The 16679-nt window shown below is 40.0% G+C and overlaps 2 protein-coding genes across 2 annotated transcripts; one reads left to right on the forward strand and one right to left on the reverse strand.

Annotated features, from left to right (window-relative positions):
* Positions 1-476: 476 nt before the first annotated feature.
* On the reverse strand, positions 477-5565 carry LOC137283335 (NADH dehydrogenase [ubiquinone] 1 beta subcomplex subunit 10-like). The gene is made up of 4 exons (XM_067814789.1): positions 5400-5565; positions 3949-4090; positions 2544-2683; positions 477-773 (listed from the first exon to the last, which is right to left on the reverse strand). The coding sequence occupies exons 1-4, from the start codon at positions 5482-5484 to the stop codon at positions 673-675; spliced, it is 468 nt and encodes a 155-aa protein (XP_067670890.1). The 5' UTR covers positions 5485-5565; the 3' UTR covers positions 477-672.
* Positions 5566-5670: 105 nt separating this feature from the next.
* On the forward strand, positions 5671-11157 carry LOC137283334 (large ribosomal subunit protein uL3-like). Its single transcript, XM_067814787.1, has 8 exons — positions 5671-5768; positions 5935-6127; positions 7539-7707; positions 8481-8616; positions 9342-9528; positions 9903-10261; positions 10676-10795; positions 11072-11157. The coding sequence occupies exons 1-8, from the start codon at positions 5766-5768 to the stop codon at positions 11105-11107; spliced, it is 1203 nt and encodes a 400-aa protein (XP_067670888.1). The 5' UTR covers positions 5671-5765; the 3' UTR covers positions 11108-11157.
* Positions 11158-16679: the final 5522 nt, after the last annotated feature.

The following is a 16679-nucleotide window of genomic DNA, read 5'->3' on the forward strand; positions in this document are numbered from 1 at the left end:
TGTTATCCTTGTTTGCCAGTAAGAATATTTCGCTCATTTAACTAGGTGCATGTGTGTGTATATACAGATGCTTGTGCTTGCCCAGACTTACGCAGGCTTCATAGTGCCAGCTCCCTGAGATACCACACAACAATTTAGCATGAATACCCAACTCAGACATATACTGACTCCAAGCTGACCAGTCCTTAATATACACATAATTCTGAGTGCTAGGCAGGGGCCAACAAGAACAATATTTTAACGACTTTTGGTATGAGCAGCCAGGAACCGAACCCGCAACCTCCCACCTTCAAGACACTCTATCCACTACACCATAGAGGGCGTTCCTATGGAGCTAATAGCTAATTTTACTCCTTGGATAAGGTTTTGTTGGCAAATAGCAGCTAAGCTGAGATGAACCAGTTTGGACAATTTGGGGTGCTTGGTGACCTATCTCTTAAAATCATAACACAGGACATAAAACAGAATATATTTCCTTTCATTTCAAACGTTTAATTTCAAGGAAATTTCATCTGTACATACGAAAAACAACTAACACCATTCATCTCCCAAACATGTTCATATTCTGGGGTATACTGCATGATTGCAGATGACAGAGAGGATGGAGTACTGCTGACAGTGATCAGCATCTAGAAATACAATTATCATATTGTCTAAATCCTAGTCACTTCTTTATGCTTCTTCTCTCGCTGCCTTCCGTCTTTCCCAGATGAGTCGATGTTTCTGTTTCATGTAGGCATCAATTCCTGTCGCGCTGGCACCAATATCCCCATCTGGAAACAAAGAAAGTACTCGAAAGGATTTTTACAAGTTGCACGAACATGAATACATGATACGTTTTTTCGAATAACATTGTAATACAGTTTATCTCATCGGCTTTATCCTTTCAGAATCTTTGTATTTGCACATTCTCATTCCTTGTGTTGTGTAAATATATTTTATCTAGATGTATTCACTCTGTGCACCGATTCAGCATTCATCCTGATGAAGGAGCAAGATTTAGCTCCAAAACATTTTACAATAAATAAAAAGTAGTTATTATTTATATATATGCGTCATGTATTCATGGAGTGAGTGAGTGAGTGAGTTAATATTTAACGTCACATCGGCAATATCTCAGCCATATCGTGACGAGAACATTTAATACTAAAATGAAATATATGTCTATTATAAAACCTGTCAGCGAAGGACAGTAAAACAACTAGGATATCACAGAGTAGAATGTAAAACTAGTAACTATACCTAAAACAATTTATGTATACAGGACAATACAATGTAAAATTGGGCTATAGATTGCTAACAACTGAAGGTAGATCACCATACTAGGGACCATGGGGACTTACAGTACTTTTGCTACCTGCATAGACCCTAGCTGGATTTACATCATTCCCTCAGCCGTCAGCAATTTGTGAAATCTAGCCATACAATAAAAAGTCATGTATTCATGGAAAGAAATGTTTGTATCATTGAATACATCCTGATGATGCTGACTAACACTGACACAATATGTCAACCATCAGTGACTTTAGATTTACGCCGCACACAGTAATATTCCAGCTACATGGCGGCAGTCTGTAAATAATCGAGTCTGGACCAGACAATCCAGTGATCTACAACATGAGCATCGATCTGAGCAATTGGGCACCGATGACATATGCCAACCAAGTCAGCAAGCTTGACCAACCGATCCCGTTAGTTGCCTCTTATGACAAGCATAGTCGCCTTTTATGGCAAGCATGGGTAGCTGAAGGCCTATTCTACCCCGGGACCTTCACGGGTAGATTTGGGGGAAATCATACAGACAAATTGTCACGCTCAAAATTTTTAAAACAATATATGCAAGACGTCCTTCTTCCCATTTCAAGCGTTCCCCGACAAGATTTGTGTTGCCATGTTTCACAGGTTAGATAATTTAAAAAGCGAAAGCAAGTTGTGATTGGTAAACTCAACTTCCAAGACACCTGATTGGATAAAAAGCCAGCCAAGGGAGGTATAAAATTTACCAGGCTGAGCTGTAGATACATCCAAGGTAAAGTAGAGTGGGTGGGTGGGTTTAGTTTTACGCCGCTCTTAGCAATATTCCAGCAATATCACAATGAGGTAAAGTAGAGATTTATCGAAATGCATACACTGGTGATAAACAGGCTGACTGACATCCTGATGATGAATCTTACACGACATGCCTAAAAAGTACCTGGCAGACATTTTATGGGAGATTTTGCTCTTTCAGCCGAGGAACCTTCACCTCAAATTACTTTTGGATGTTTGTACCTGAAGAACACTGAATGATGACCTTCTAACAGAGATACAATCAACACTTTTCATAACCGTGAAAATGCCATTGATTCAAACAGCTGTACTTCATGAGTGTCCCAAAAGACCAGCAACATTAATCAGTCAACTTTGTCCATTTTCATATTGTATGCATATAGGATAATAATTTGCCACCTGTGAGTAAGTGAAGTTGTTTGAAAGAATTTGCAAATTTGGTTTGGATACTATTCAGAGTTAAGATGTTACAACTGTATATGTTGTGTACTTACATTTGATGAACCAGTTGGTGGCTGAAGTTTCATAGTCCTCAGACACCTTCTTGCACTTCCTCGAAGCATCAGGGCCCTCCCAAGCCAAACACTCTATCTTCCGCTGTCTCAGGATCTTCAGTATCTGGTTGTCAACAAGTCTGCAAACAATTCACCATTAACCTGACAGTGTCACTGACAAAGTGAGGTAGGGAAAGTGTACATTGTCAGCTGTAAGGGATAACAATCGTGGTGCCAGCCGGCACAAAAAACATTTATTCGTTATGACCAGACAGGGCCAAAGACAAAATGACACTGATACACACATGCAGCACAGACGACCTGTAGACAAGGAGAAATTACATATTTATTAAATTCCTTAATTAACCAATCAAAAACACATCTGTTAAAAAAATGCCTAAATATGAATGCTATTTGCTGTTGCAATTATATGGACATTTGAAATCAAATCACTTGCTCATGGTGACCAAACTCAAGTCACTGGGGGAACCAACTCATCAAATTTGAGCTTCAGTGTGGTGGTTTATGATTATGTTTATTGTGTCGGAAGGTGATCAACTTGATCAGTGTAGAACTTGAAAACAGAAACAGAACATGAGCATAAGAGCCAAATTCTTGAGTGAGTGAGTGGGTGAGTGAGTGAGTGAGTGAGTGAGTGAGTGAGTGAGTGAGTGAGTGAGTGAGTGAGAGAGAGTTTAGTGTTAAACTGGCGGCGGTCTGTAAATAATCGAGTCTGGACCAGACAATCCATTGATCAACAACATGAGCATCGATCTGCGCAATTGGGAACCGATGACATGTGTCAACCAAGTCAGCAAGCCTGACTACCCGATCCCGTTAGTCGCCTTTTACGAAAAGCATAGTCACCTTTTATGGTAAGCAAGGGTTGCTGAAGGCCTATTCTAACCCAGGACCTCCACAGGTCCAAATCTTAAAAAATGTAAAGAAAACAATGGCTGTGAAGTAAACACTGACAGTAAACATAAGCTGTGAGACTCCTTTCATTTCTTCAGTTTAAGTGGGACAATATATAGTACCTGTGCTGTGCATCTTAAATACTTGATAGGATCCCATCATTTCAATTTCCACTATCCTATGGCAAAAAAACAGCAAGCAATTCAACCAGTTTTGTATGATTGTTATCTCGGTGAGGCTCAAGATATCATGCAACATTCACTGAATGCACAGTCCTTTTGAGTCAGCAACAGATAAATGAAATGCAAATTTTATTATTTTACAAAATTGCCACATAAATATATAAAGTACACATGCTTATCATTTACCAATACCTAATAGCTGATATTTGAACATTTTCTGGACTACACCAAAAAAGTTGCTTTCTGACTTAACCTGACTGTAACTGGATGTTAAAAGTGTACTTGATATTGATGAAGGGGTCAATTACTTGTCTCGACGATACTGTTCCTCAGCTTCATACATGCAGATAGGATCATCAACATCACACTCATCAAATGAGGGCACACGGCGGAATCGTCTGTGGTACCACTTGTGTGTGCTCTTCTCTTGGTTGGGAATCACAAACTTCTCTGAAAGAAAAGTTGATGGTAAGAGGTGACTTGCTTGACACAGATACTGACAAATAAACTGTCAGCGCCACAACACTGAGTCATAGATATTAGGTAAATGGATCCTGATCCTAAATACCCAAGAAGATCTGGGTTAGAACTGGTCGTAATAGTCCATTAACGGGATCGGATGGTCAGACTCACTGACTTGATTGCCACATCAACATATCCCAGTTGCGTACATAGTATCCCAGTCACTGGATTGTCTTGGTGAAACTGAGATATCTACAGGCTACTGTCAGGTGGCTCGAAAATTGCTCAGTGCTGGTTACTGATCAACTACAACACTGTCACTGCAAAGTACAGGACTCCAAACTGAAATGAAGAAAGCTTTAGAAAAACACAAAATTCCAAGTTTGTCAAATCGAGCAGCTGGATCGCATTAGAGGGAAACCACTCTCCTACTTTGAAAGTACTGAAATGTGGATCAGCTTTTTCTTTGAGAAATCAGAATGTTCATATTTTGGATTATAAAATAGTACAATCTTGACTTGTGTTTGGCAAAATCAGATTTGAAGAATGCTGAACTGGATACCATGACAAAAGGATATACACAGAAGATATGTAACCAAACTAACATGTTGTTGATTAATTTGGTGCTTGAAGTTGAAAGGGAGATATATTTCTCAAACTCTGATATGTGTTTGTAGCTTGATTCTCAGCATTTTGTCACTGGGTGAAAGCAGGAGATTGCTTCTTGATAAACAAGCTGTGAGTGAATTCACATCTGGTAAATATCAGTAAAATGTTACTCAAATATAATGTTGAGAGATCATATATTATCATATGGCATTGTGCATACATGTTCACTTTCATCTGTTAATGGTCTCTATTTATAATGCACAAATGAAGTACTCCCATGGCATTTCCTTTTTGGGTGGATCAGACACCTGACGGAAAGAGTTCCACCCATACCTTGCTCCTTTCACATAGTAATTTTGCTTCTTCCCTAGTGTGATATTTCAACCTTGAATTAGGTTCATTGTTTTCATACTTGTTCTAGTTTACTAAATGTATATTCAGGGTGATGTATGCATGCCAGTTTGTAATTTCGGTGTAAGAAGCGCTTGGGGGGATGGGAGGAATTCTTATCCACTTAACTGGTACCTTGGGCCACCCAGAGACATTTATAAATATGTGCTTCCACGGCAACATACTGGGACTTCAAACCAAACGAAAGATCGCTTAAAAACGCGTGTGTGCGAAAACAGAAGGTCTTTATTACGGAATTTTCACGGCTAGATCTGCCACTAAAACATCCACAAAGTACCTCTGAAAAGTGTCACAGGGGCATCAATAATCTTGAATACACCCATTGCAACTTTTGCGAAGGGAGGCGCGTTGTCGTCTGCCATTTTCTTCGCTTCTGGAAACGACAGATCAGGTACTATGCGAGATATATCTCGCTGACTTTGAGGGTTAAGGACAAACCTCGTAGTTTACGGTAAGCTGAAATTTATCGAATCAAATCTCTAAAGTTTTCATTAACATTTGGGGCTAATAGAAATGTGATCATGACTTTGTGTACTGTTACTAATGTTAATTTCTGATTTGAGATTGGTTTGGCGAGAACGACAGTTGTCGTAAACCGGAAGGACCTCGCAGGCAGCTGTCCTTTTCCGCTGTGCCTCCCAGCATGGTAAGATGCAGGAAGAGGGCTCTGATTATCATCGATGCCATCTTGCACATATATCGAGCAGATTTGCTTTACGTTGAAAGCGAACGAATTGTAAACATTTAAAGCACACCCGAAGTGTATATTTTCATTCGATTTACTATCCTAACGTGATAAATATACTTTTCAGTCGCATCGTAAGTTCTCGGCACCACGTCACGGTTCAAAGGGCTTTTTGCCCAAGAAGAGAAGTAGAAGACAACGTGGCAAAGTCAAGTCCTTCCCTAAGGATGACAAGAGCAAACCAGTTCACCTGACAACGTTTTTGACGTACAAGGCTGGCATGACCCACATTGTCCGTGAGGTCGACAGACCAGGTTCCAGTACGTGGAATTTCATGCTCACGCAAGCATTTGTTTTACGTTAACCACCCTAATTACACTATAACCCACCGAGTAATTATTGAAAGAAAAAAATTCGTCATGTTGATGTTTAAATTATTACATTATGGCTTAATGCCAAATAAGGTTACATATGAATAGACACTTGCGTAAATAGGCATGATCTAATATTGATATTGTATTATTGATATCTCTAGTTGTTTAACTTTAAGGTTAGGCATCAGCAATGAGAGTTGCAGTCCTTGGGATGTGCTTGTCCTGAAACTGATCTAAACTGGCTAGTAAATGTAATGTGTGGAATTGAGGAAATCAGAACTTAGCTAAGCATTCATGAAAATATAATTTAATTACAGTACAAAGTTTATTTTGAATTATAGCTGATGAACCCACTTAAGGTATGCAGTACAACATAACATTTATTTATTGACTGGTTTTGTAATAAAATTTTTCTAGGAAAATGTCTCCATGGAATGTTAAATGAAACACTGTACAGGTAGTTACTAACAGTTACACACTAACTTCAGAGTATAAAGTAAGATGTGTCGAGACCCGTGCAGATACGGGGTAGAACTAAGTCTGAGGCAACCCTTGCTTTACTCAAAATGTGACTGTTTGTCTAACAAGCGGCTGCTTGACTTGCTTAACCAATGCCACCAGTTCCCAGTTGCGCAGATCGATACTCACATTGTTGATCACTGGAGTGTCTGGTCCAGACTCGGTTGTTCAGACCGCCACCACACAGCGGGAATATTGCTCAGTGGGGCGTAAAACTAAACTATTTCACCCTCTTTCTCTGAGAATGTGTGGAACATTGTGCTACTGTGGGGGCATGGTGGGCGAACTGGCTAAGGCACCAGGCTAGTGATCCAGCAAGGTTGAGGTTTCGAGATAGAGCCCACCTGTGACTGTGGGTAAAAACCTTGGCGTCAACTTTGTGTGCAGACTCTTTCAGTGTTGTCACAGCCCCTAGTGTACAGTACACAACCCTGTGCACTTAAAAGAACCCACGAATCTTTAGGTATTTGACCAGATGGTGGCCACTTGAACATACACCTAGTTGCGGGTACAGCAACGTGCAGTAAACTTGGACAAAGTACTGTGACTACGTGTCCCAGTCCACCCAGCTGTGAATTGGGTACCTCGTTAGGATGAGAGAGACACAATGAACTTGGTGCGCCTAGTGGCAGCAAGAGTTGTATGCTCCCCAGAGAGCTAAGATTGAGATGCGATGTGCTGTTGATCGACATCCAGTGATCGAGGGGAAAATGTCAGCACCTTGATCATGTACTAGTGCATGGATATGTGCACTATATATAAATATCCTATGCTATAAACCAAGAAATGTGAGGTAACATAGTTACTCGGTGATAGATCATGTTTCTTTTCTCATCAGAAACCAACAAGAAGGAAGTTGTCGAAGCTGTCACCATCCTTGAGGCACCACCAATGGTCATTGCTGGTGTTACAGGATATATTGAAACGCCCCATGGACTGAGAACACTCAAGACCATCTGGGCAGAACATCTTAGTGAGGAGTGCAGACGTCGCTTCTACAAGAACTGGTAACTAATCTTGCAAAGATTTCAATAATGAAGCGGAAAGAAGGATTAGCCCTGGTGTTTCTGTCAGAAAGGGCTCAAAATACCTTGGTCACATAAATTAACTGAATGGCGAATTGAACTTTTGGTTTCGTGCAAATAATTTTATAAATATACGAAATCTGAAATTTCTATTTTCAAAATGTTTGCTTTGAGAACCTAATTGCAGTGTCAAATTCATCTAAAAGAAACATGCCAAAATTTTCTTTATTAATGAAATATCTTCAATCGTAATTATTTTGAAAATGTCACAGTAAATATGTCGGTTCATTTTATGTGTAACCAATCCTACTTCCGACATTAGCTCAACTTTTTGTTTCGTCGGTCAGTTTTCACTCAGTTTTTAAAATAAGCAAATTCCATGGCAGAAAAGTGGCTAATTTTTCTGCAACCGCGGAATCCAGGAGGGACTGGTTTACAGGATGCATGGGTATAGTGAAATTTTGCAAGTTTGTCCATGTCTGATCTTGAGTAACATTTAGTCACATCACTTAAATGTTTTGTAAGCAATCTGTTAATTGTAAATATTAGCTGTAATAAGCTAGTTCTGAGCTTTGTGGTTTTTCAAATGTTTTGATGTTACCAAGCAGAACAGTTTTTTTTGGTGAGAACTTTTACAGGGTCCAGGGCCTTCCACAACTGTCTGCTCCTCTCGGTTAAAAACTGATGAGCATTTAACTATCCATCTCCGCTCATGGACTTAGTTCATGATGAGATAAACTGGATGATTTCAATAGGTCTCGATCCAAGAAGAAGGCATTCACCAAGAGCAACAAGAAGTGGCAGGATGAAGCTGGCATGAAGGAAATTGACAGGGACTTCGCCAAGCTGAAGAAGTACTGCACCATCATCCGTGTCATTGCCCACACCCAGGTGAGAATTAGTTTCAGTTACAGCTTGTGCATGTCATTCATTTTGTGACAAAAGTTTCAACTGACAGGTGACGAGAATGGATCCAATGACCAGGTCTCTTCATTGTCATCATCTGTATCATTCTTTTTTTGCTTTGTTGTAGTTTCGTTGTTGCTAGTTCAAAATATTCAAGGGGCTTGAGGGCCGCAGGTTTTGCATTTGGACATACTTGTTCTGAAGATATGTAATTCTAACCTCATGAAGTATCTCTGCATAGGTTTAACTGTATGGTTTTAGGGTACAAGTTCTTTCCAACATGCTAACTAGTCCCCTCAGGATTGCAGTTGCTTTTAAAATAGAATTTTATTTACCAGAACCTTGTATATGGCTTCTTGAAAACTGCTCAACCTTGTAAAGAGTTTCAGCATGTAGTGAACATGGTTAGATCCTAATTATTTTCTTTAGTTGGCATATTCTACACTATAGACAATTCATTTTGCATTACTGTTAGGTGGAACATGCATGTATATAAGGCATGGTGATAACTCTGAGACTTGGGTTTCTGTAGAGCTACACTGCATGGGTCTTGTTACCATAAAATGTACTGCGTTAATGAACTTCATTGTTTAGAGGTAACTGTACATGTCAGCTGATTTTGTACAGTTTGACAACTGACCTGTGCATGTTTCTGTTTTAAGAAGTGTGAGGTAAGGTTTATTGTATTGGATCCTGTCTCTTTGTTGTAGACTAAGCTGCTCCGAAAACGCCAAAAGAAGGCACACTTAATGGAAATTCAGCTTAATGGAGGCAGTATTGCCGACAAGGTTGACTGGGCCCGTGAACACCTTGAGAAGCCTGTTCCTGTCAGCTCTGTTTTTGAACAGGATGAGGTCATTGATGTGATCGGCGTCACCAAGGGTAGAGGAGTGAAAGGTAGGTTTAAGATGGTTGGTTCTGTGTTTGTTCCTTTTTTTTAATCCCGCAACGCGTTTTGCTGGGGGCATTAGAATGCACCCTGTTCTTCAGTGCACCTGTACCTTTTCCGGAGCAGAACTAAAAAAAAAAACATTCCATATTACTTAACCGAACTTAGCACATAGATAGATCTGGTGGTGCATTAGTGCATGTTGGTAGATTGGATATTCTTAATAAAATGGTTTTCACGTTTCCATGGCCACAAGTGTGACTTAGACTGAAATTGGTGACGTCTTCTTGTTTTTGTTACTTAATTACATTTTGTTTAATTTCATTCTGTTAATCTGAACTACCTGTCATATACCTATTCATCATGATGTATTTGTTCATAGGTGTGACTTCCCGTTGGCATTGTAAGAAACTGCCTAGGAAGACTCACAAGGGTCTGAGGAAGGTGGCTTGTATTGGAGCCTGGCATCCCAGCAGAGTTCAGTACACTGTGGCCAGGGCTGGTCAGAAGGGCTATCATCACCGTACTGAGAGGAATAAGAAGATCTACCGCCTGGGTGCTGGTATCCATACCAAGGATGGCAAGGTGATAAAGAATAATGCTGCTACTGACTTCGACCCCACTGAGAAGACCATCACTCCAATGGGTGGTTTCCCTCACTATGGTGAAGTAAGGAATGACTTTGTGATGATCAAGGGTTGTTGTGTTGGACCCAAGAAGAGGCCACTCACACTGCGAAAAGTAAGTAACTGCTGCATGTTTGGTAAAGTTTAAGACACAACAAAACTTGAAAAGTGTGAATCTTTTGCTATTGAGAGTGCTTGAGGTAACTTCAATCCTAAATTGGATTATTGCTTAGTAAAGAGTATTGAACACCCCTTTGAGTTTTGCGGCTCCCAATTGCTATTTATGACTAAAGCTTTTAGCTGCATGATACTGCCTCCTCCAAGCTTGGTGTGAGAACCCAGCATGTGATGAATACATGGAATCTGTGCCCCCTGCCAGGGGTACCTGAACTTTGTGTGGAACTAACCATGTTGCCTTCCTTCTGATGCTGCATTGTATAGTAAAACTTAACCAGCTTGAATGTTTAAAGCCCAGTCGTCAGACCTACTGTAAGCTTGAATTAAAGGTATAAACATTGTTCTGTTTCAGTCCCTGATCACTCAATTCAAGAAACGCTTCATGGAAAAGATTACCCTGAAGTTTGTGGACACCGCCAGCAAGTGGGGCCATGGACGTTTCCAGACCCAGGACGAGAGGAGGAACTTCATGGTAAGAATGAAATAAGGCTGTAAAGGTTTGGTGCAGTCATCCACATTTGAGAAAGAGTTACTGCATGAAGCAGAGAACAAAAGTAGATAAAATGTGGCTTTGTGTACCAACTACAGGCTTGTAAAGATGCATGTGTTGACTGTTTTGGGTTACCTTTTGGTTGCATTTCCTCAGATCTGTAGGTCAGTACCCATTTAAAGTAAAGGCAACAGTTCTAAGTCATTAACCTGGTTGTTTTGAGTTGTCAAGTCAGTAACAACGAACTTTATCTTGCAGGGCCCACTCAAGAAGGAGTTGGAGAGGAAGGTCTAAGCAAGTCATTGAAGTGTATTTCCTCTGGAAATAAATTCATGGAAGCAAAATTTTGAGTTATTGTTTTTGCAATTGATAACTTCGAGAATGAAACCTGGGGAGACTTCTCTATGTAATCCAAGATCAATAATGTGTCAGCTGAGGGGAGGGCATGGCAAATGGAGAATGTTATCATTTGGTCACTTGATACCTACCCAATTTCTATGGATGCTTTGTCATGCTTGCTTGCAATCTCTGTGAATCTGAGTTATTACATGAATTGAGTTATTTCCCTTGATAAAGATTTCATTTTACGTTGAGAATGCAGTGTTATGTCTGAACAAGAACGGGCTTTACGCCCCTGAACCACATTTTCACCACAGCCATGCCCTCTCTTTAATGCTATGGCCATAAATGAAGCAAGTCTAAGATTTCAGGTACAGGATCTTTGGTCTCCTTAGGGCTGCTACAAACTATGTATATCCAGAGACTAAGCATTAGTATAGGTTATCCTCCGAAACTTTACATTCCTTAACTCTTGGAATCTTCTTCGATGCTATGGCCATAAATGAAGCAAGTCTAAGATTTCAGGTACAGGATCTTTGGTCTCCTTAGGGCTGCTACAAACTATGTATATCCAGAGACTAAGCATTAGTATAGGTTATCCTCCGAAACTTTACATTCCTTTACTCTTGGAATCTTCTTCGATATCTTCAGGGTATACGTACACGTACCGATAAATTTCCACTATACACAGGATGCATCCAAGACTTGTCTTGGTGAAGTTGTTACCTCCCTTGGATGGCTTTTTTTTTATCTAATCGGGTGTCTGTGCTGAGAAGTTGAAGGAACCAGGCATAAACTACAATGTAAAATCTGTATATAGTCTCCCTGAAATAATCAGGATGACCTCGTCCTTGACAATAGGACAATCAAAGCGCTCGATTTCATCATTATCGACTGAATCTGTATACAAACGAAGCCCACGATTTTCTTCAACTATGATGTCAGTTTCAGCTGACCCACTACCAGCACAAATGGGCAACCTAGTCTGCCTGTGAAGTCGGTGCCGGAGCAACTCTCCTGCGCCTACGCTATAAACAAGACAAGAATTTACGATGATTGTTCTCTGAGGCTAGAAAGCATAATTTATCCACTTCTTTCTAATCGAATGCCTGCTTTTCACATCTAACAGTTGAATTATACTGATTAAACATGATTATACTGAATATATATGACGAGCTTTACACTTCTTATGAGGTCTAAGGAGCCTTCTACCAGAGAGACTATGTATTCAGGGAAAGGAAACTCGTCGAAAAGCCCCTGAACGTATGTCGCGGGTTGTTACGTAACCTGTGTAGCCAATATGGCGGCAGCTTAACATTTAAGATTGATTATTTTCAACAGCTGATTAAATTCGCTGAGTGTTGTGACAACTGAAAACCTACACGTTGAAGAAAGCTAACTATTTTGTCACTTCAGTTAAAGTCAAATACTTGTTATTAGTGTCACTATTAGGACAGTAGATTTGTAAAGTTTCAAGTATGTTATAGTTCATTCTCATGCTAGTTTATGACTTTAGAACATTGATAGGGTGTGTTTGAGGTGTGCGAAACATGTGACATATCGCCGATCTGTTATATTGAAATACGGCGTTGTTTTGAGAGATTCTAGTTATTGTTTCACAAACGTTTTACACATACACATTTTATTCTTATGAGGGGTATATACTATCAGGCGAAATGTGTTTGCAAGTAATAGTGATGGTTTCATAATCTAAAAAAAGGTTAGAGTGTATTTGAGGTGTGTGATAAATTTGACATAATGAGTGAATGAATTTTCTTTATTTCCTCCAATAATGTCGGAGAGTACAGTGAATTATAACTTGAATATAAAGATGTGTGATTATGTACAGACCATTTAACAGTGGAAAAGAAAATTAAGCAAGGGCATGTATATTATACTGGGGCGTGACTGAAAGGAATACGAGTCATAGGTAGATCCTGCTTAGTAGGTTCCATGTGCTAACGCTCCTGGCTACAATGTCGATGAATTGGGCCCACATGTGGATGTCAATGTTCTCTACGATAGGGGTGATGCCACCAAGTGATAACTCACATGTCATCAGTGCTGTTCTCCAGATTGATGTATGTCTCTAGTGGCAAGATAGCGACCAAGATACGTTATTTCTGTTCCTGAACAGTTTATTGCTGTATAACAACTGGTGCTGCACAATGTCATCTGTCTCCTCGTCACACATAAGGCAGAGTCCAGCACTGACCGGTAATATCCCCAACTTCACCAGGGTGTACACAGGCTTACTGTACAGGTCAGACAGTAAACACATGTTCCACAGTCTGTGGGACGAGAGGTTCCTGTACAGCTGTAAACCGTTGTAAGACGGGCCGCACGGATAACTGCTGTCTCCATACTGATGTCTCTCTGGTAAACTCTGCTTTATTACATATAGTTTTCCACACATATTTCGATGGAAAGAATCCTGTATCAATGTACTGAAGCAGATATTGATTCAGTTCATACTTCGCACATACAGTAATCAAGTCATGAATAACAGAGTGTTTATTGAATATACCACTTAAAAACAGTCCACATCGGAAATAAAACAGTATCTAAATCATTTGTGTTGAGCTCGCGCGACATATTCTGCCGAAGTAACTCAATTTCTTTTCGTCAATAACGGCTCCCATGCTGCAGAGTCCGAGAGTTTGTGTGGTAGCAGCAGTTGGAGATCCCACATGGAATCCTTGAATTATACTTGCAAAGTATCTTTGCAATCTTTCTAATCCTTCTATTTCTTGTCTTGTCATGTTAGCCCACAGTTCGCATGAATAAAGGGCACTTGCTAAGATAATACGCTGCCAGATTTTAGCACAGACAACTAGGTTCAACTCTTCCACCCGAAGACCAACAGCTTTGGGAGATGCTATTATCCTTCTAGCAGAAGAACACGCTCGACTCGTTCTCTCACTCTGCTTTTCGGTGTGAACTAGTGATCCTGCGTAGATTGTACTATATTTTACACGCACGTGAATGTCATTCAGTTTGAAGTTAGGTTCGCTGATATCCTTCTCACCACCCTTGAACACAAGAACGCAACTCTTAGCTGGGTTGTAGCACAACCTCCACAGGCAAGAATAATCATGCACAATGTCCAGTGAAGCCTGGAGTCCATGATGTGTTGTACTGATCAGGGTCGTGTCGTCAGCTAAGACCACTGAGGGTACATGATGTTGTCCAGTCAACGCTCCCCGTTTGATTTTGTCGAGTTGAGTGATCAGATCGGTGATGTAAAGGAGGAACATCCAAGCAGATAATACTGGCAAGTAATAGTGACAGTTTTATGATTTAAAAAATTGTTAGGGTGTATGTGATGTGTGTTAAAAATATGACATATCGCCTTTTAAAAAAAGGGAGAGCTGATGTTAACACATGTGATCCACCTATACTTTTGCGTCCTGTAACAGAGAAGGGATGGATGGCTGCGCTGTATCATTTATTCTTTCGGTTATGCATATTCAACGTCCACGCGACGTTTAAAGAACGGCAAGCACCGTTTCTGGCCCATCGGGATTCGAACACACGACCGTAGGTTTCTTGTTCAGATAAATGGGCCATGCTTCCCCCTAATATATTTGATGTATGGTTAATTCCTATTTATTGAAAAACGGTTGAATATTCACGAGACGATAATAATAATTTGTTTCAGAAACACAAGCAGTCCTTTTTGAAAGATGTCATACATGGATATATATGACACACATATTTAATAAAAAACTGATGCATGGTTTGCGTATCCATTTAGGAACACTTTAAAGGTTATTGCTTTATTTAGGCAACGTAAAACAGTACACTTGGGGTCCATGCGGACCTCAGCCGTAAGCATTCCCTGTTCTTATCTGAAGGAATGATCATATTTACTTATTTACTTAAGATATTAGGTAGTTATCACGTATCGTATTGCCATTAAATGCACGAAGTATCGTTGTGCTGACCTCTCTTACAAAAAATATTAACTTGAAAAGTTTATAGGCAACAACAGCTTTGATTTCAGTTTTAATCGGTTTTATATTTGTAAAAGGGTTTGCAACCAGGATTTGCTCTTGCACGTTAAAATATATTCAACAACAATGCTCTCTCGTATGTTTCTGAAAATCCATCAGTGGCTGGTCTCAAAAGTTGAACACATTCAGAAAGACCAGTTTATCCCAAACTGGCACAATGGCATTATTTCTAGTCCCAAGGGAATTTACTATCAACATCAAAAGCTATTTCCTAATCTTGATGCATATCTCCTCTTTCCAAAACCTATTTCATTACCATTGTTGAGATTTAGAACATGTAAACATAGTTTACCTATTCAGACGGGCCGATTGTATAATATTCCAAGGGACGACATAACGTGTCAACAACACACTTATAAAGGTATCGCAGACGAGTATCATTAAATCTTTCACTGTAAAGCATTAGATACTTTGAGGAAGCAATATCTACCCACCCATGTAACCTTTTTTCCCAATGAATCAAAGTCAGCTGAAAAGTCAATCACAATGACGTCACGAGTCCACAAGCGGGACAGGGGTCAAACGACTATGTCACAAGCTCAATAACGGGTGCGTTGACCATAGGCATTGAGAACAGCCGCATAAAGCCTACCAAACGTACAAGGAAAGCTTGTGGGATTGCCCCAGGTCTGAGATGATCTTGTGTATCTCACACCTTACAGAAGTACTGTGTGTATCTTTTTCATCTTCCACAGAACAGAAGTGCATAGTGAATGCATGTTGCAAACTTTTTATGTGACTTGTATGTCAGACAACTTACAGAAGTACATAGTCTATGTTTATGACAAAATCAGCGTGTATCTTGCAATCTGACACCTTGGAGAAGGACACAGTCAATGTGTGTCCCAAATCTGTGTAGATCTTGTACATTTGACAGAAGTACACATTCAATGTATGGGACTCAAGACTGTATATGTTTTCACATCTCACACCTTACAGCAGTACACAGTCAATGAAAACGACTTTAGTCTGTGTGTGTCTTGTATATTTCACATCTTGCAGAAGTAGACAGTCAGTGTAGGTGTCCCAGGTCTCTGTGTATCTTGTACATTTCACACCTTACAGGAGTACATAGTCAATGTACTCGTGAAAGTCTGTGAGTCCTGTACATTCTCACACCTTGTAGGAGTAAACAGTTAATGTATATATCAAAGTGTGTGTGTATCTTGTACATCTTACCAAATACAGAAGTAGATACTCAATGTTAATGTACCAAGCCTGTGTGTATCTTGCACATTTTACACCGTACAGGAGAACATCGTCAATGTATGTGTGGAGGTTTATGTGTATCTTGTACACCTGCCACCATACAGCAGTACACAGTGAATGTATGTGTCCCAGGTCTGTGTGTATCTTGCACATTTTACACCGTACAGGAGAACATCGTCAATGTATGTGTGGAGGTTTATGTGTATCTTGTACACCTGCCACCATACAGCAGTACACAGTGAATGTATGTGTCGCAGGTCTGTGTGTATCTTGCACATTTTACACCGTACAGGAGAACATCG

Source organism: Haliotis asinina, chromosome 5, assembly GCF_037392515.1.
Source record: "Haliotis asinina isolate JCU_RB_2024 chromosome 5, JCU_Hal_asi_v2, whole genome shotgun sequence".
NCBI classification, from domain to species: Eukaryota; Metazoa; Mollusca; class Gastropoda; order Lepetellida; family Haliotidae; genus Haliotis; species Haliotis asinina.